This window comes from Bombina bombina, chromosome 8 (genome assembly GCF_027579735.1).
Source record: "Bombina bombina isolate aBomBom1 chromosome 8, aBomBom1.pri, whole genome shotgun sequence".
NCBI classification, from domain to species: Eukaryota; Metazoa; Chordata; class Amphibia; order Anura; family Bombinatoridae; genus Bombina; species Bombina bombina.
In genome coordinates this window covers 36,282,955-36,304,942 of record NC_069506.1, presented here as the reverse complement: position 1 = coordinate 36,304,942, position 21,988 = coordinate 36,282,955, and the positions used below count along the sequence as shown (strand labels likewise).

The 21,988-nt window shown below is 41.2% G+C and overlaps 1 protein-coding gene across 1 annotated transcript in view; it reads right to left on the bottom strand.

The window, feature by feature from the left end:
• HTR6 (5-hydroxytryptamine receptor 6) overlaps positions 1-21,526 on the bottom strand; it is a 61,075-nt gene extending 39,549 nt beyond the window's left edge. Inside the window, exon 1 of the mRNA XM_053690306.1 lies at positions 20,434-21,526. Coding sequence (XP_053546281.1) covers positions 20,434-21,219 — 786 coding nt within the window. The 5' untranslated portion in view covers positions 21,220-21,526. The remainder of the gene's footprint in view (positions 1-20,433) is intronic.
• Between the last annotated feature and the right edge of the window lie 462 nt (positions 21,527-21,988).

Here is a 21,988-nt window from a genome sequence, read left to right as displayed (position 1 = left end):
GTGGTTTCTTGCGTCAATTGGAGAAGTAAGAATGTTGTCTACCTACTGTGGTGTGGTTACAATAACAAGCAATATGTTGGGTGCACCACCCGAGAAGTAAGAGAGAGAATTCGACAACATATTAACAGATCAAAACAGAGTTCTGATTTGGCAAAACATTTTATTCTCGAACATCACAGTGACAGTACTACATTCAATTGGATGGTAATTGAGCATGTGAAAGCCCCCAAAAGAGGTAGGGTTATCACTAAAATGGTACACAAACGTGAGGCTTTTCGGATTTTTACTTTGGGGACTAGGATTCCTCAAGGTTTCAATAGTGTTTATGATATCATTAATTATTGGGAGTGAGTTTATTCTTTATATACCCCATACATCAGCAATAGTTAATGTTAGGTTGATACTTTCACTTATATGTCTCACAATAGATCATATTACACTATGTTTTAAGCCATCGTTCTGACAATAAGGTCTTGAAGGAATCCCATTTTACATTATACAGTTTATATTTATATACATTAAATATAAATCGAGGATGCAATGGTGTCTCTTAATTTTTCCCACAATATGGGCTATAAGGAATTTTTACCTTTATTACATAGTTTATACTTCTATTCTGTTACGATTGTTTAGTAGATAGCTAGTCAGATAGGGCTCAGATATAATAAATTGTCACTGAAACGTACATATTGGTGGATATTATTAATATTATCAATATATAACTATGTTGGTGTTCACACATACAGTATATATAAATCGCTAGATTGCTATTTGAATATAATATTATTTATCGTCTCTATTTACTTGTTGAGATGCAGTCTATCTTGCAGCTCTATGAAGGCTATGTAAGCATTAGATATGTATGAATATACCGTAATATATTTTTATACTTAAAAGTACCAAACAATTGTATACAGAAAGATTTAGTCAAGGGAATGTTCATTGGTATTTTTGTATAATGGTATGCAATTTTTTCACACACATAGTAGTGTTATGGTTAGTGATTTGCCATATCATTGCAACTAATTTGTTGCTTTTGGATATTGGTATATAAATACCAGTGCCTAAGCTATCTCATAACATTTTAGGAAAGATGTATTAGTAATCTTTCAGTGATTCCAAGTTTGTTAGCATTAGTATATACATCTGCTGATTTATTTATTTCAATACTTTTACACCTTGAATATTGTTTATTTGATATTAGATCATGTGAGTAAATGATGTGTAGGTAAGGTACATATATTAATACATTGCCTAAGGTATTGGTGCTTTTAAGCACACACAGGGTTAAATGGATATTTGGTAACCACTATCACATGAACACAGGTCACATGTATACAACAATTAAAGGGATACTAAACCCAATTTTTTTCTTTCACAATTCTGATAGAGCATGAGATTTTAAGCACCTTTTTATTTTACTCCTATTATTATTTTTTTTTTGTTCTCATGCTATCTTGGTTTGAAAAAGCAGTACTGTAAGCTTTAGAGCCGGACCATTTTTTGTTCAGCACCTGGGTAGCACTTGCTGATTTGTGGCTAAATGTAGCAAACCAATCAGCAAGCTCTACCAAGGTGCTGAACTGAAAATGGGCCAGCTCCTAACCTTTTATTACTGCTTTTTCAAATCAAGATAACATGAGAACAAAGACAAATTGATAATGGGAGTAAATTAGAAAGTTGATTAAAATTGCATCTCTATCTGAATCATGAAAGAAAAAAATGTGGGGTTAGTATCCCTTTAATCAATAGGTTATAAGTTTTGTTTTTAAATAGCAAAATTTAAATAGCAAAATTTGGGCACGTCTATGATTAAGGCTACCAAGCCGAAACATGTCCGGCGTGCTCTGACTGTTGTAACCTTTGTTCTTTTATGTGATTAATAAACAAGAAGTGTTTTAACCGCTTTGGAGGGTGCCAGTATTTTTCTTTTTTTAACGGTGCTATTTTCTCCCTTACCTGGCACCTCCTGTGAATTACACCGATTTGGATCGTGTTCCTGTCTGCTATTGGCCTATTGAGGTCAGGTGTTGGTGATACACCTATCACAGACCCTTTCAAGCCACTGGTGTACGGAGCTTCCAGCAAAGAGCAGTTTTTACCTTATACTGCCAAACAGAGAGACTGGATCACAGAAAACCATCAGTTAAAGCTATCTAGCGGACCCCAGAGGCATGTGGACAAGGAAACGACTCGCTGAAGCATAATCAGATGATCGGTGTGGAGCTGGTCTTCCGGTTGCTGAGTTAAACAAGTTTTCGAGAGAAGTCTGTAAATGTCGAGTACTGGGGAGTCCGAGAATCTAGCGCTGTCTTTTGCATGTGGTTCACTAAGTATGGTCTGTTTGCCATTGTTATACTGATACAGATTGATAGATAGATAGAGACAGACAGACAGACAGATAGACAGACATAGAGATATAGATAGATAGATAGATAGATAGATAGACAGACAGATGTATGATAGATATATAGATATAGATTGACAGACAGACAGACAGACAGACAGACAGACAGATAGATAGATACAGTAGATAGAGACAGACAGACAGATAGTTAGATAGATAGATAGATGCAGTAGATAGAGACAGACAGACAGACATATAGATAGATAGATATACAAACGTATGTTAGATAGATAGATAGATAGATAGATATAGATAGACAGACAGACAGACAGACAGATAGATAGATAGACAGACAGACAGACAGACAGATAGATAGATAGATAGATAGATAGATAGATAGATAGATAGATAGATAGATATACAAACGTATGATAGATAGATAGATAGATATATATAGATAGACAGACAGACAGACAGACAGATAGATAGATAGATAGATAGATAGATAGATATAGATAGATAGACAGACAGATAGATAGCTAGATAGATAGATAGATAGATGCAGTAGATAGAGACAGACAAACAGATAGATAGATAGATAGATAGATAGATAGATATAGACAGACAGACAGAGAGATAGATAGATAGACAAACGTATGATACATAGATAGATAGATATAGATAGATAGATAGATAGATAGATAGATAGATAGATAGACAGCGAGACAGACAGATAGACAGACAGACAGACAGACAGACAGACAGATAGATAGATAGATAGATAGATAGAGGTTAGAGTTTTTATCTAGCTTAAAGGGACATGAAACACCCCAATTTTTTTATTCGGGCAGAGCATAACATTTAAAAAAAGTTTCCAATTAACTTCTATTATCAAATTTGCTTCGTTCCCATGATATTCTGTGATGAAGAGATACCTAGGTAGACAGCTGAAGCACTACAGGACAGGATATAGTGCTGCCCTCTAGTGCTCTTGCTATTGGATAACATTCTTGCAAAACTGCTGCCATATAGTGCTCCAGAAATGGTCCGGCTCTTAATCATACGTCCCTGCTTTTCAACAAAAGGTACAAAGTGAATGAAGAAAATTTTATGCAAGTAGTAAATGATAAAGTTGTTTAAAATCACATGTTCTATCTGAGTTATGAAAGAAAATGTTGGGTTTATTATCCCTTTAAAAACATATACAGTGTAACATTAAAAGGTTATGAGAGTTAAAATTAAACTTGCATAATTTAGATAGAGCATGTAATGTAAAGACACCTTTAAAAATGCACTTCTATTATCAAGTTCACTTTGTTCTCTTGGTTTCCTTTGTTGAAAAGCTTCCCTATGTAGCAGGAATGCATTGCTGATTGCTGAGAGTTTAACATATAAGAGCATTATCTTTTGCACTGTTATAACCCTGTAAATATGCAACAATATATAAATAATCACATACACTCACACTACTGTAGCTCTAAGCTTAGCTCCCTATATTACTCTCCTGGTACAATAGCTATAAATATAAATATACCCTGCATTACACACATTAGCGGAGGGATCATTTCATATATTCCTGCCTTAGAATGCTGACTTTCTTTTTTACTTATTTGTTTGCAGGGGTGATAACAAGTGGAACGCAAAATATGGATTTCACAAAAGTGATATTTGCGCTCCACTTAGTTATACCAGCGCACGCAAATGTGTACTGGTATTACAAGTTAGCCGCAATGCAAACGCGACCTCACAAGCTCCAATGGGACCCTTGTTCTCATGCCGTGAGACACGGTAAAGCACCTAGCGCAGCGATGGGCAGGAAATGTTAAATATATATGAATATGCTTATACACATACATATTTATGTGTTAATATCTGTAAATACACATATTAACACATAAATATATATGTATATAAGGCAGCATATACATATATATTTACAGAAAACACATAGATCCCCATAGCCCACAATGTAAAGGCACTTAGACTTTTTTATTGCACCCCACACCCGCCATTTTTAACCCCTAAAACTGCTAAGTGCAGTTGTTTTTTATTTTTTTAAAAATACTACTTTTTTTTTTTTGTTAATAAAAACTAAAAGACTTAAATTTGGGGCCAATTGTGGGACATTTAGAAAATTAACCAGAGATCTGATCTCTGGTTTATATTCTGAACGCTAATTGCTGCCGCAAGCTCGCGGTAGCAATAAGCAGCTACTTGTAATGGCTGGTTATTTATCGCATGCCCGTAAACGGGTGAATTTGCCTGTTTACTGAAGCACGATATATATCAGCAACCACTTGATATCTAGAGTCAATCATGCAATACATAACGTAATAGAGCGTATTATTTGTGCATTACAATATCCTTTTAATTCTTAATGTTTAGGTTATTGTGCTGTACGGTTGGTTTCTCTGTCATTAGTAAATGGAATCTGCAAAATATTTTATATTATACATACTTCATACAGAGAAAGAGGGAAGGGTAAGAAAGAGAAAAAAAAATACTGAGTCAAATGCACAGGGGGATATAGAGAGCCCTGGGGAGTAAAATACAGTTTGCTTGCAGCAGAAATAGTTCCTGCAGTTCGCTGCTTTTTCTGAGATACCACAGAGTTACCATGATGCAATCCCCCCATTCAAACTCTTAATAAAGGGCCGCAGGGGCCCTTCATCCTATTGGCTCTCCGAAGGAATTCACTGCTAATGGCATCAGCAATCAAGCAGTGCGACCACTTCAAAATCCAATAATTAAGATCTAAATGCTCCAACATGGTTCTTTGTAAGAAGAGCTTAACCCCTTGGCTCCCAAAGAGGGCTGTAATATATAACTTAAAGGGAGATGAAGCCCATTTTTTTTCATGATTCAGAAATGAGCATACGGTTTTAAAGAACTTTTAAATTTACTTCTATTATAAATGTGCTTCATTCTCTTGATATCCTTTGTTGAAGGAGCAGCATTGCACTGATGGGAGCTAGCTGAAAACGCCAGGCGAGCCAATGAGAAGAAGCATATATGTGCAGCCACCAATCAGCAGCTAGCTGCCAGTAGTGCATTGATGCTCCTAAACCTTCCCTGCTATGCTTTTCAGCAAAGGATACCAATTGAATGAAGCAAATTAGATAAAATAAATGCATTGGACAGTCGTTTAAAATTGCTTTCTTTATCTGAATCATGAAGAAATAAATTTGGGTTTCATGTCCCTTCTTTCATGGCTGCCCTGGAAACAAAGTGTTAAAAGGGCAACGAAAGTCAATAGAAAACTAAAGCCTACTATTTTAACCCTTTCCTACTGGGAAACAAATGAGTAAAAATTTAGATTACGCGATCGTTAAAGCACTCGCATGATTTCAGTGATGGGACGGGGGGGGGCTATGACGCTAGGCACCTCCCCAGCCCGCAATCCCATATAGGAAGAAACTAAGGTTTCAGGACAGCCGAATGGTTAGGTTGTTCCATGTGATCCTAACGGCGCTTAAGACCAGCACAGTTAGGACGGTGTAGAACATCCTAACGGCGGAAAGGGGTTAACACTAGACATGTGCGTTTTGTTTCGTTCCGAATCGAAATTTGGACAAATTTGTCAAATTCAGAGCTTCGGATTAATTCGAATTTCCGAATTACCCTAGCAACGAAACTAAACTAATCTGAATGCATTTGTAACGAATAAATACGAATTAGTTTGGATTTATTCGTTACATTCGAAAGGACATGGACTAATCACAATTACACTGGTATTGTACAGTATATTAGGTTACGTCACTATGCTAGCTCTGTGCAGGGCACATTATGTAGCTGGTACCTGTGAGGTTGGTACTTAGGTGGGATGTGCTGTGTATTACACTAGTATTATTTACTGTATATTAGGTTATATACCTCTGCTAGCTCTGTGCATATTGTGTAGCTGTTACCTGTGAGGGTGGTATGTGCTGTGTATTACACTAGTATTATATACTGTTTATTAGGTTATATACCTCTGCTAGCTCTGTGCATATTGTGTAGCTGTTACCTGTGAGGGTGGTACTTAGGTGGGATGTGCTGTGTATTACACTAGTATTATGTACTGTATATTAGGTTATATACCTCTGCTAGCTCTGTGCATATTGTGTAGCTGTTACCTGTGAGGTTGGTACTTAGGTGCGATGTGCTGTGTATTACACTAGTATTATTTACTGTATATTAGGTTATATACCTCTGCTAGCTCTGTGCATATTGTGTAGCTGTTACCTGTGAGGGTGGTACTTAGGTGGGATGTGCTGTGTATTACACTAGTATTATATACTGTATATTAGGTTATATACCTCTGCTAGCTCTGTGCATATTGTGTAGCTGGTAACTGTGAGGGTGGTACTTAGGTGGGATGTGCTGTGTATTACACTAGTATTATTTACTGTATATTAGGTTATATACCTCTGCTAGCTCTGTGCATATTGTATAGCTGGTACCTGTGAGGGTGGTACTTAGGTGGGATGTGCTGTGTATTACACTAGTATTATGTACTGTATATTAGGTTATATACCTCTGCTAGCTCTGTGCATATTGTATAGCTGGTACCTGTGAGGTTGGTAGTTAGGTGGGATGTGCTGTGTATTACACTAGTATTATTTACTGTATATTAGGTTATATACCTCTGCTAGCTCTGTGCATATTGTGTAGCTGGTACCTGTGAGGTTGGTACTTAGGTGGGATGTGCTGTGTATTACACTAGTATTATGTACTGTATATTAGGTTATATACCTATGCTAGCTCTGTGCATATTGTATAGCTGGTACCTGTGAGGTTGGTAGTTAGGTGGGATGTGCTGTGTATTACGCTAGTATTATGTACTGTATATTAGGTTATATACCTCTGCTAGCTCTGTGCATATTGTATAGCTGGTACCTGTGAGGTTGGTAGTTAGGTGGGATGTGCTGTGTATTACGCTAGTATTATGTACTTGTTACAGAAGCATTAGTTATTTTGTTGTGCAGAGCTTATTTCCCAGCAGCAATGCCTGAACCAGCAAGCCAGCGCCTAAGAAGGGCTCCAAGAAAACCGTAACAAGTATCATTTCATAAAGAGTTAACTCTTTTTTTTCAGCTTTTAGAAACTATTGTCTAATCACCTCTGGAGCCAGACTGCTAATTGATAAGATGAACTTGTAAACTTGTTATCTTAAGTACTGTAATCCTATTGTGGCCTGTCAAAGGACAGTGCTCTCTATCTAAATGTGTGATGGGGGATTTTGTGCTTCCCCCCCTCTCCCCCTGGGAGTGCCCTGTGTGCATGTAACCTTAATAAAAAGCAGGCTGGGCATCCCAGTCCTGAGTTCTTGTTTGACCCTCAATCGCAGCGTTGACTCGTTTTTGTGGGCAGAAGGGTATCCTAGCTGTACTGCAGCTAAGGGAGATTATTCTATATTTGCGAGACTCATATAGAATACTATGGAAAGCAGCTTCTCCCCTCTTTAGCAATAGGGATCCAGGCTACTAAGCGGTCCATCTCTCAGCGAGACTAAGGGTAACCGTAACATTTGGCGGCAGCGGCGGGATTTTCCTGGATTTCCTAGGAGAGGTACAGAACGGATGGAGAGCGCTTACGAAAAATTGAAGCGTACAACCCTAAAGGATTTACTTGAAAGCAGAGGGGGGTACGCCAGCAACCGGCCGAGGAGAGAGCTGATCGCAGAATTGACCGAACTGGATCAGAGCTTCACAATGGCGGAAATACCGACCACGATTAGTGACGAAAAAACCAGGATTGTTCGGGAAAGGCTCTCATTATACGGGCCGAACCCCTCCATGAAATTGGTACAGCAGTTGATGGCGGAGGCGGACGAGGATATACGAGAGACTCGAGCCCACGAACTCAACCTAGCGAACGCACACCGCAATGCTGAAGCCCCGCAGGTAATCATCCCTGTCGAAAATGCTGGGAGGCCCAAGATACCCTATGCGGCATTTCGACCCTTCCTAGAGAGCGAGACAGGGATTGATGAATATTTGGCGGACTTCGAAAGGCAATGTGCCCTGCACCAGATTCCCAACAGAGAGTGGCCCACGATATTGTCTGGGAAACTATCCGGGCGAGCCCTGGAAGCCTTTCGTACTCTGGGTGCTGAGGAAGTGACACAGTATGAGCTAGTTAAGGAGACACTGTTGCGACGGTACGCTGTAACTCCGGACACGTATCGCCAACAGTTTCGGGGCACGGAAAAGAAGCCTAACGATACCCATATGGAATGGGCGCACCGAATGCGGAGAGCGGCAAATCACTGGCTGAGCGGAAGTAAAGCGGTGACTGGGGAGGAAATTTTACAATTGTTTCTCTTAGAACATTTTTATAATGGCATGGAACAGCAAGGGAAGGAATGGCTGCGAGACAGGCGGCCTTCTACCTTAGAAGAAGCAGCCAAATTGGCCGATGAACATTATGACTCCCGTCTTCATGAACCCATGAACTACCGAGCTCCAGCACGGGTCGAACCCAGAGAGGTTTACCGTGCACCCCCTCGTGCTGAATTCCGAGCCCCGGTGCCCACAGGGCCCGTCCGACACTCAGGACCACCCAATAACAGCTCTGAGCGTCCCAGACCGACTTGCCACCGATGCAAGCAACCAGGGCATTTCATGGCTAGCTGCCCCCTTAATACGCACCAGACACCCAGGAATTACAATTACCCCTCTGGGTCCTATCGTCCGGCCCGGGCCCTCTGTGTTAACCAAGAGGCCCCTATGGAGGGATATGTGGGGCCGCTTCACGAGGCAGACCCTGTATATGCTGCCTCAGATAACCGCCAGCACCATCGGCAGAGGGTATGGCTCGAGGGGCGATCTACCGAGGGATTGCGAGACACAGGGGCTACTATCACGCTGGTACAGAGTCATTTGGTGCCAGAGCACAAGCGATCCGGACAGACTGTGGCCGTTAGAGTGGCGGGGGGGGATGTGTACAAACAGCTAAAGTGCATCTTGATTGGGGAGCGGGAAAGGGGGCTGTGAACGTGGGCCTAATGGATAATTTACCTGCCGAAGTACTACTGGGCAACGATTTGGGCCCCATGACTTCTGCCTATGCTCCAGTATGCAACAACGAGGCGGACCCAGTGACTACACGGGCCCAAGCCCGGACGGAGCGAGAGCTCTCACCAGTGCGGGAGACACAGGTAAGACCTACCCCGACCTTGCCTGACAGGTTAGGCCCCATACCCTGGGACACCCCAGATGCTTTCGAGGCAGAGTCTAAGACTGACCCGACCTTACAAAAGTACCGGGAACGAGCAGAGACCGGAGGGGGCGGGGCAGATAACGAAACATTCTTATGGGAAAAAGGGAAACTATACCGCTGGACAGAGAAAAGGGGACAGCGTAGGCGACAGCTGGTAGTGCCCCACAAATACCGTCAAGAAATCCTCAAAATAGGCCACGACATCCCCTTAGCAGGCCACCTAGCCGTTACCTGTACCCTACACCGCATTACTCACACGTTCTTTTGGCCAGGGGTGCACGCTGACGTTAGAACTTACTGTAACACCTGCGATGTGTGTCAACGAGTAGGAAGGCGAGGCGATCACCCTAAAGCCCAGCTAGTAAATATGCCCATTGTAGAGGAACCCTTCAGCCGGGTTGCTATTGACCTAGTGGGACCACTGGCTACCCCTAGTCCCTCCGGTAAGCGATACATTCTTACCGTAGTGGACTACGCTACCAGGTACCCAGAGGCTGTCGCCCTATCCAACATACAAGCGGATACGGTAGCGAATGCACTAGTACAGGTGTTCTCCCGGGTAGGATTTCCAAAAGAAATCCTATCCGACCGAGGCACCCAATTTACGGCTGAATTGACCCAACAACTCTGGCAGGTTTGCAAAATTAAGTCCCTCCTGAGCTCCCCATACCACCCCCAGACGAACGGGCTGTGTGAGAGGTTCAATGGGACCCTCAAGCAAATGCTCAAGACGTTCACTCAGGAATACCGAGACTGGGAACGCTTCCTGCCGCACCTCCTATTTGCTTATCGGGAGGTGCCCCAGGAAACGACAGGGTTCTCTCCCTTCGAGTTGCTCTACGGAAGAAAGGTACGGGGACCCCTAAACCTGATCCGGGAGCACTGGGAGGGAGAGATGGAGGCTGACGGTGTCCCCATTGTGCCATACGTGCTGGAAATCAGGGACCGAATGGAGCAATTAGCCAAATCCGTGCGGGCTAATCTCCAGTTGGCCCAGAGAAGACAGAAAGTATGGTACGATCGGGGGGCCCGAAAGAGAATCTTCACCATAGGACAAAAGGTGTTAGTACTTAAGCCGGTGAAGACAGACAAATTGCAGGCGTCCTGGCAGGGTCCCTACCAGATCGTAGAGAAAAGGGGAGACACCGCTTATGTGATAGCTAGCTGCCACGACAACAATCTTAGAAAGACATTCCATGTAAACATGCTCAAGGAATATTTTGAGCGACCAGAGAACATGACGGCCGTATGTTGTTCCCCTCAGGAAGACCCCGACAGTTTACCCATTCCAGACCTATTAGAAAAGAGCCTCCCCACAGGTATAGTGGCGCAGGTTCAGATAGGGGACCGACTTAGCCCCACTGAAAGGGAGCAGCTCAACCAACTCCTCCAGTCCAAACACCTCACCTTCTCCCCGAAGCCAGAGTACACTACTTTAACCACCCACCAGGTAGATACTCCGGGACAAGCTCCCTTGCGCCAGGCTCCGTACCGAATCCCTGAAGCAGTTAGGACAGGAATGAAGAAGGAGATCGATGAGATGCTCCAGCTCAGGGTAATTGAGCCCTCCGATAGTCCCTGGGCCTCCCCAGTTGTCTTGGTGCCCAAGAAAGATGGGACCACCCGGTTCTGCGTAGACTATCGGAGGCTCAATGAAAATACCGTGACGGACGCTTACCCTATGCCCAGGGTAGACGAGCTACTCGATCGTATAGCCAGGGGAAATTACCTGACCACTATTGACCTCTGCAAAGGTTACTGGCAGATTCCCCTGGCCCCGGAGGCTATCCCCAAGTCGGCATTCGTCACCCCATTCGGCTTATATCAGTTTAGGGTAATGCCGTTTGGGATGAAGAATGCCCCAGCTACATTCCAGCGCTTGGTGGATAGGCTCCTGGATGGCTTCCAGAGTTTTGCTTGCGCCTACCTGGACGATATAGCGATCCACAGTGAGTCCTGGGAGGACCACTTAGCTCATGTGGGAATGGTTCTGGATCAGATCCGGGCTGCTGGCCTGACTCTGAAGCCAGAAAAATGCCATTTTGGGATGGCCGAGGTACAGTACCTGGGTCACCGGGTGGGGTGTGGAAAGCAGCGACCAGAGCCGGCCAAAATAGAAGCTGTCGCCAATTGGCCCACCCCCATCACTAAGACTCAGGTCCTAGCCTTCCTGGGCACGGCAGGGTACTATAGACGGTTCGTACCAGACTACAGCACACTTGCCAAACCCCTGACTGACTTGACCAAGAAGAACTTACCTCGACAGGTCCTGTGGTCTCCCCACTGTGAAACGGCTTTCCAGGCTCTCAAAAATGCTCTAATTAACGCTCCTGTCTTGGTGGCCCCAGCCCTTAACAAACGTTTTATCGTCCATACAGATGCTTCCATGTTCAGGCTGGGAGCCGTCCTCAGCCAAGTAGGCGAAGATGGAGGGGAGCATCCAGTTGCCTACATCAGCCGGAAGCTCCTGCCCCGCGAAGTCAGCTATGCAGCGGTCGAAAAGGAGTGTTTGGCTTTGGTGTGGGCATTAAAGAAATTGACTCCCTATTTATATGGTCAGGAGTTCACTCTGGTCACCGACCATAACCCGTTGGTGTGGCTGAACCGGGTCTCTGGAGATAACGGCAGGCTATTACGTTGGAGCTTATTGTTGCAACCCTTCAATTTCACCATTACTTACAGACCTGGGAAACAGAATGGCAACGCCGACGGGTTGTCCAGACAAACCGACCTCAGCCCCGCATAACCAGCGGTCTGGACAGCCTTAGTCTGCCCCGAAAAGGGGTCAGACCGTGTCTGCCAGAGTGTTCCACAGAAAGGGAGCACTGTTACAGAAGCATTAGTTATTTTGTTGTGCAGAGCTTATTTCCCAGCAGCAATGCCTGAACCAGCAAGCCAGCGCCTAAGAAGGGCTCCAAGAAAACCGTAACAAGTATCATTTCATAAAGAGTTAACTCTTTTTTTTTCAGCTTTTAGAAACTATTGTCTAATCACCTCTGGAGCCAGACTGCTAATTGATAAGATGAACTTGTAAACTTGTTATCTTAAGTACTGTAATCCTATTGTGGCCTGTCAAAGGACAGTGCTCTCTATCTAAATGTGTGATGGGGGATTTTGTGCTTCCCCCCCTCTCCCCCTGGGAGTGCCCTGTGTGCATGTAACCTTAATAAAAAGCAGGCTGGGCATCCCAGTCCTGAGTTCTTGTTTGACCCTCAATCGCAGCGTTGACTCGTTTTTGTGGGCAGAAGGGTATCCTAGCTGTACTGCAGCTAAGGGAGATTATTCTATATTTGCGAGACTCATATAGAATACTATGGAAAGCAGCTTCTCCCCTCTTTAGCAATAGGGATCCAGGCTACTAAGCGGTCCATCTCTCAGCGAGACTAAGGGTAACCGTAACAGTACTGTATATTAGGTTATATACCTATGCTAGCTCTGTGCATATTGTGTAGCTGGTACCTGTGAGGTTGGTACTTAGGTGGGATGTGCTGTGTATTACGCTAGTATTATGTACTGTATATTAGGTTATATACCTATGCTAGCTCTGTGCATATTGTATAGCTGGTACCTGTGAGGTTGGTAGTTAGGTGGGATGTGCTGTGTATTACGCTAGTATTATGTACTGTATATTAGGTTATATAACTCTGCTAGCTCTGTGCATATTATGTAGCTGGTACCTGTGAGGTTTGTACTTAGGTGGGATGTGCTGTGTATTACACTAGTATTATTTACTGTATATTAGGTTATATACCTCTGCTAGCTCTGTGCATATTGTGTAGCTGGTACCTGTGAGGTTGGTACTTAGGTGGGATGTGCTGTGTATTACACTAGTATTATGTACTGTATATTAGGTTATATACCTCTGCTAGCTCTGTGCATATTGTATAGCTGGTACCTGTGAGGTTGGTACTTAGGTGGGATGTGCTGTGTATTACACTAGTATTATGTACTGTATATTAGGTTATATACCTGTGCTAGCTCTGTGCAGGGCACATTATGTAGCTGGTACCTGTGAGGGTGGTACTTAGGTGGGATGTGCTGTTTATTACACTAGTATTATTTACTGTATATTAGGTTATATACCTCTGCTAGCTCTGTGCATATTGTGTAGCTGGTACCTGTGAGGGTGGTACTTAGGTGGGATGTGCTGTTTATTACACTAGTATTATGTACTGTATATTAGGTTATATACCTCTGCTAGCTCTGTGCATATTGTGTAGCTGGTACCTGTGAGGGTGGTACTTAGGTGGGATGTGCTGTTTATTACACTAGTATTATTTACCGTAGCTGGTACCTGTGAGGTTTGTACTTATGTTGATTAAGATCAGTTACACCTAATATACAGTACATAATACTAGTCTAATACACAGCACGTCCCATCTAACACATACCATACTTCCGAATTTACTAATTGAATCCGAACTGAACACATCCAAATACATCCAAATTTATTCAAATCTGAATGAATCCGAAACGAATACATTCGAATGTATCCGAATTTGAATCGATCTGAAAACGAAATTCGAAAAAATCCAAATCGGTCCGAAACGAACCGAAACAAATTTTTCCGCCGCACACAAGTCTAGTTAACACACTTTGCAATATAAAGTGTGTTTTTAGCCTTTTAATCTCTGTGACTGGCACTAGTCTGGTACACAGATCTCACAGTTTAAACTGGCACTAAGCACTGGCTTGTCTATCAAAAGTATGCTCAAGAACTGAGATTGGCACGTGAGTGGATTCTAGAGGTGCCAGTCGTGTTTCCCAAACCCAGTCCTCAGGACTCTTAACAAGCCAGATATTCATTATATCTTTAAGGGACATTTGAATAGAACCATATTTGCAATATACATGTATTGGGAAAAATGCTTCTAGTAAAAATTATCACTGTTTTAGTATTAACATTTTTCTCTGCACGTGCATGTGAAGCATAGCTAGATATTCTCAGTGCACCAGCATTTTAAATACTGCAGCTGCACAGAGCACCAGAGGGGCTTGTCTCATGTTAACAATTAGAAAATTGAGTCATTACCAGATGGTACTTAGGCTCTCTGAGCAAGTGCTATGTTTAAAATGCTGGTGCATGGTGCATACTTAAAGGGCACCACTAGTTTCTAACTGAACACGAGCCAATGAGCCAATGACAATCGGTGTATATATAAGCAGCCACCAATCAGCAGCTAGAACCAGGTTCTTTGCTTCTCCTAAGCTTACCTAGATGAACCTTTCAGCAAAGGATAACAAGAGAAGGATGCAAATTAAATAATAGAAGTAAATTGGAAATTTTTTTAAAATTGTATGTTCTGTCTAAATCATGAATGTATAATTATGACTTTACTGTCCCTTTAAGATATAGTGAATATCTTGCCTGAGGAAGTAGGGATTCGGGAAACACTGGTCTAAAGCACTGTTTCTCAACCGCGGTCCTCAAGTAACCCCAACAGGTCAGGTTTTCATTATAGCTGAACCAGTGCACAGGTGAAGTAATCAGCTGATGGGTGAGAGCAGATTAGTAACCATGGTTACTGATCAGCTGATTACTTCACCTGTGCACTGGTTCAGCTATAATGAAAACCTGACCTTTTTTTTTATTTAAATATCAAAACTATATATATATTTTAGTAGACAACCCAAAGTATTGAGCTAGGCTCATTTTGGTATATTTTATTCATATAAAATAATGACAAAAATGCTCTTGTCTTTCGGGGAAGTTTTAGTCTAAAATGCCTGGTCCTTAAGGGCTTTAAGCACATTTAATTTTAATAAGCAATAAGCAATAAGCTAGAGGTGCACAGACCTAGACTATTAGCCTTTATAGATCTTTGCTGAGCATGATTGTGACCAAGAGTGAAAGAAGAAGTGGGGAAATGATGAAATATTTTGAGGAATTGAAATGGGTGAGCAACTGAAATCTAAAATATTTAAAGGGAGATAACATTCAGAACTGAAATGAACATCAGTACATTCAAATTCTGAATAGACAAATGTTTACAGTGTACAATGTATTAGGAAAAATGGAATTAAAACTATCACCATTACGTCCCTTTAACTTTTTAATCAGTTACTGTTCTAATTTAAACCTTTAAAAGCATTAAACACATTGCAAAATATGTTTCTGTTGTGTTCCTATTTAATAACAAATTAGCCAAGTGTAAACATTTTTAAAACAAATTCAAATCTTGTTTACTGCAATAGTTTTTCAATAGCCAAACTCTGCTCAATGCCTAAATACAACAAGCATAGCCATGGTCATTATGTCACTATAAAGAGCATTGTTCTCAGTTAAAGCCAATTTGGTAGTGATATGTACTAGGGGTAGCCTTGAAAATATTGCAGTGTGTATGTAAGTTCAGAGAATTTGAAAATTCTCAATGTTTAGAACCGCATTAAAAAATAGGGGGGGGATAAGGAAAACTTTTTATATTTAAATCTCAAGGTGTTTACTGTAAGGCATCATGTAGGGTGTAATGGCTGTGAATGGAGGAAGAGTAATGATGAATACATATTAAAGGAAATATTAACACCTATAAAATGTATCTAGTAGTTTACTGTATATTTTAAACTGCCCTATGGGCACTGGCTGCCCTTATATGTCAGGCATTTTTTTCAGTTCTGATTTGTCACACGGTGCAGCCAATCAAAATGCATTTAGCTCACTTGATTGCAAGTAACCAGAGTACACTCCTAATTCCCCCGCTTCAGCAGCTAATTAATATTAGACTAGTAGCTGAAGCAGAGGCTCAGGAGTGTGCACAAGTTTCTTGCAATGGGACAGGTGTTATGGATTTTGATTGGCTCTACCACCCCTATCTGTAGAATTGGAGGGGGAAATTATACTTATACTTAAAGGGACATGCCACCCACATTTTTTCTTTTATGATTTTGAAAGAGAATGCAATGTTAAACATCTTTCTAATTTACTTATATTATCTAATTTGTTTTATTCTCTTGATATTCTTTGATGAAAAGCATATCTAGATATGCTCACTAGCTGCTGATTGGTTGCTGCACATAGAAGCATCATGTGATTGGCTCACCATGTACATTGCTTTTTCTTCAAATAAGGATATTTAAAAAATGAAGCAAAATAAATTATGGAAGTAAATTGTAATGTTGTTTAAATTTCTATTCTCTATCTGAATCATGAAAGAAAGATTTTGGGTTTAGTGGCCCTTTAAATTTAGTATATGTTACAGTTGTTAATGTAAACTATGCAGTGTATCAATTTTTAACATTTACTGTCCCTTTAAATTATACAATAGCCTATATTTGCTACAGATTCAAAGAACTGTTCGTTGAGGCAAAACGTTTCTATTCCTAAAGTATACAGCAATGCTGATTCACAAAGGTTTGAAGAAATTCGTAGTGAAACAACTTCATTGGCCCCCATTTATCATTGTGCGGACAGACATGATTCGCTATAGGGAACCATGTCCGCCGCACATTGATAAATGCAGACAGCATAGGCTGTCGGCATTTATCATTGCACCAGTAGTTCTTGTGAACTGCTGGTGCAATACCGCCCCCTGCAGATTCGCAGTCAATTGGCCGCTATCAGGGGGTGTCAATCAACCTGATCGTAGGCGGACAGGTTATGGAGCAGCGGTCTCATCAAGCTCTGTTCAGAGCTTGATAAATAGACCCCATAGAATAATATTAGAGACAACACTGTCTCTGCATCCCTAATGTATCTATACTAGGCTTTGCATTCAGCTGATGCCGAAGGTGGCGACCGTCAGAGGCCTTTGGATCTTTTCAGGGCCGGCTTTCTTCTTGTGAAAGTGCAACACACTAGGATCTGAATTTGCATAGATCTTAAAGGGACGTGAAACCCAAAATGTTTCTTTCATGATTCAAATAGAGCGTGCAATTTATTTCTATTATCTAATTTGTTTCATTCTCTTTGTATCCTTTGCTAAAAAGTATACCTAGGTAGGCACAGAAACTGCTTATTGGTGGGTGGCTGCACAAATATGCTTCTTGCTATTGGCTTTCAGATAGGTCCCAGTAGTGCATTACTGCTCCTTCAACAATGGATACCAAAAGAATAAAACAAATGAGATAAAATTAGAAATTAGAAGTAAATTGTAACGTTGTGTAAACATTGTATGTTCAATCTTAGTGTTTCTCAACCACAGTTCCCAAGTACCCCCAACAGGTCAGGTTTTCATTATAGCTCAACCAGTTCACAGGTGAAGTAATCAGCTGATCAGTAACCATGGTTACTAATTTGCTCTCACCCATCAGCTGATTATTTCACCTGTGCACTGGTTCAGCTATAATGAAAACCTGGCCTGTTGGGGGTAGTACTTGAGGACTGCGGTTGATAAACAATGCTCTATCTCACCGATTTTCAAACCTGTCCTCAGACTTCCCTGACAGGACAGATTTGCAAGATTACCTTGGGTAAGAACAGGTTAATAACCATGTACTAATCAGCTGATTATTTCACCTGTGCTCCAGTTCAGATATCCTCAAAATCTGGCTTGTTAGTGTGGCCTGAGGACAGGTTTTAAAAACAATACTCTATGTGTCTCATGAAATACAAATATTGGGTTTCATGTCCCTTTAATGTGTTTCACTTTCACACAATGAAATCCGGTTCTGAAAATAGCCAAATGCCGCTGGCGATCGCTTCAGCATTTCCCTAACAAAACAGCCGAATGCCTAATATATAATATTAAAAACATAGTAAATGTAGATTATCCTGCTGTGCTGTCACATATTAAAGGGACAGCACATACCCGAAATATTTATCAGAAATGTTTAGGTTTGAGTAGTAAAACAACTTTGCAATTTACTTTATTATTTATTCTTTTGCCTTATTTTATGTAATTTAGCTCTGAAAATTGTGTATTTTCTAATGATCTAAAATGGAAATACACCCTGCTGACTGTTCAAGGCTAACCCGGCTACATATATCCCCTAATTGTCTTTAGTAGATTACAACTGCAAAACGATACATTTTAAAATAACATAATGGCTGTGGCTAGTCTTCTGACTAGACTCGAGCCTGGTTTGGCTCTGCCAAGTAACACAAGTGTTGGGTGAAGTTTGGTTACTGACAAAACAATTGCAGCAAACAAGCTTTTAAAGGGATAGTCTACTCAAAATTAAACTTTCATGATTCAGATAGAGCAGCAATTTTAAGTAACTTTCTAATTTACTCCTATTATCAATTTTTATTTGTTCTCTTGGTATCTTTATTTGAAAAAGCAAGAATATAAGCTTAGGAGCCGGCCCATTTTTGATTCAGCACCTAGGTAGGGCTTGCTGATTGGTGGCTACATTTAGCGCTACCCAGGTGCTGAGGCACGGTGAGTATTTGCGCTCACACAGCTGACGGAACGTCACTTCTGTTTGCTGATCTGATATGTTTGCTATTCTGACAGAACACCGGCAGTAAAAAAACCCTTTATAAGGACAGTGTACTCAGACAAGCAGATTCATTGCATTTAAAGCTGACTCAGGAACACCTTTTCAAATGGGCATGGCTCTCCCACCCCCACTGGGAGTCTGATTTCTGAAACTGCCTCTTGTTCACATAACTTTTTTGTAGCCACTACTGCAATATTGAAATTGATAGTATAACTGGAGGTTTCATCAGAAAACAACTTAATACACTCCAGCAAGTAAAATGCATTATTGAGAACACATTAAAGAAGAGAATATTTTACAGTATAATGTCCCCTTAATTTATCTAAGATATCACATGACCCTCAGGCCATCATGTGACAGGTTTGACATGTAAATGCTGTAAACCTGTATTTCTGTGCCAAATGTGTTTATTCATCCATGAGACCATTTATTTAAAGGGACATAAAGTTAAAATGAAATCTTTAAATAAACACATGCAATTTTAAGACACTTTTCAATTTGCTTCTATTATGACTTCATTTTCTTGGTATCCTTTGTTGTAAAAATATCAAGGTAAGCTTAGGAGCAACAATGAACTACTAGGAATGAGATGGTGATTTGTCACTGGCTCACCAAATGTCTTCAGCTAAGTCCCAGAAGTGCATTTTTGCTCTGGAAAGGATGTTAAAGGGACAGTAAAGTAAATCTGGAAAATGTTTAAAATTGTACACTCTATCTGAATAATGAAAGAACAACATTTTTGGATTTCATGTCCCATTAATTGCCAGGTCGGTGGATGGCAAAAAAAACCCATCTCTTGACATTCTAATTTCGAATTTAACCCATTCACTGCCAGTGTCAGGAACAGCAAAAATGCATGTGTGCCATTAAAGGGATTATTCCCTAAAGTAGGTCTAGAGCAAAATAAGAGTTGTTACAGGTGTCTTTTTGTATTCATTATTATAGCTAAGATTTTTTTTGATTTTTTTTTTTGTTTTTTTTAAAAAGGTTTTCACAATAAAATTCAGTAAAGCAGACATAACATTTTGCCTTAATAAAGGTCAAAATGTTATGTTAAATAAGGATGAGAAAAATAATACATTCTATTTATTCCTAAATATTTCCCTAACTTGCACATGTGTTTACACTCTACTGAAATATGACTTTATTTCCGTATTAGTCAAGGTTATTTATTAACTGTACAAAAGAGATTACAAAATGATTGCTTTTATTTTGCCCACTGAAGAATATGCAAACACACAGAACTATGAGAGAACAAATATGCCCATCACCAGCCTTGTAATAAATAAGGAAAGAAAACAAAATGCAACCTACTTATATATCAATCCCTATCACATTTATAGCTGGAACTTGCTGGGGGTCAGAGAGTGTGAAATCTGCTGGATTAGATGCATCTCTTTTGCAGTATAAAGAGTAAGGGGCTGTGTGTGGTGGGACAGATATTATGGCTGCAGTGAAGGGTATGTTCCTGGCATTTAGAGAGGCACTTGGCATGAAGGTCTCACCTGTGTGTTATCTCCAGACACGCTAGCCACATTAGTGGTCAGAGAGGCTACCTGGACAGCCTGCTTCCTGGCTGCAAGTAGGATCCTGCAGTAGGTGAAGGAGATCGCAGCAGAAGGAAGGAAAAATGTGAGAAACGAGGCAACCAGGGCATAGGGCAAACTGACCAGGAGCCTGCACTGCTTCTCTTGTTCACCAGATGTCTGGTTTAGGTGCTGCAATACAAAGTCTGGCTCATGCCACCCCATCCCAATTGGTAGGAAGGAAGCCAGAGCAGCTAGGGTCCAAGTAGCCACAATTAAGCAGAGGGCTCTGCAAGAGGTCATCCTGAGTTTGTATTTGAGTGGGGAGATGATGAGCAGATATCTATCCAGACTGATGACACATAAGTTGAGGATGGAAGCGCTGCAACACATGACATCAAAGGAATACCAGATGTAACAGAAGTCCACATCCAGGACCCACTTGGCATAGAGTTCATTCAGCATGGCAGGGGGCATCACCACTAAGCCCACCATGAGGTCCGACATGAAGAGGGATACCAGGAAGTAGTTGGAGGTGTTTCTGAGTGATCTCTGGGTGAAGATCAGCAAGATAAGAAGAGAGTTCCCCAAAGTGGTGAGAAATATAATCAAACAAAGGAATGCTGCCATCCATACACTTCCTCCCTGAACCCCCTTCCCATAGAGTCCATCCCATTGCTCTTCCATTAGCCGGCCAAAGAGGGGTTTTCCTAATGAGAAGAGACCATCTCCTCTGCCCTGCTCTCCAGCTCCCCTTGACCTCATCCATCTATCCTATTGCATTATTTAATTCCTGTTCACTTCCAGCTGATCATCCCTCTCACACTGCTCCATCCTTCATTTTCAGGAGTCTTAGCTCTTCTATTTATCATTATTTGTAGATTTCAGCTTGTTCTATGACTCTAGCGTTCCTGCAAATCCCTTGTCTGTTGTCACTGTCTGTTAATACAATGTTATTTGATTTCTGCTTCTTCTTTTTGTCCCCTTGTTTTCTCTTCTCAGTTGTATGCACCACATTTGTTTTCATTTCCCCGTTTCTATTCCTCCATGTATGTTCCCTGAGCCATTCTCAGCAGATAAGATTTGTAATCACATGTGAAACGTTTGTGAGGCTGCAAATCTGTAACTCAGCTGTGAAAGGCTGAGAGGAGAGCAGCTGGTGATGTAAAGGCAATGAAAGCTAGACGTGAGTGTCACCCCTCCACCAAACAGTGACATATGCCACCCAGTCTACAAGTGACATATATGTGCCACCCATAAATCCATATGAATATATGTATACCCAAAACATATGCCACCCAGTCCACAAGTGACATATATGTGCCACCCATAAAACAACATGAATATATGTATACCCAAAACAGTGACATATGCCACCCAGTCCACAAGTGACAAATATGTGCCACCCATAAAACAACATGAATATATGTATACCCAAAACAGTGATATATGCCACCCAGTCCACAAGTGACATATATGTGCCACCCATAAAACAACATGAATATATGTATACCCAAAACAGTGACATATGCCA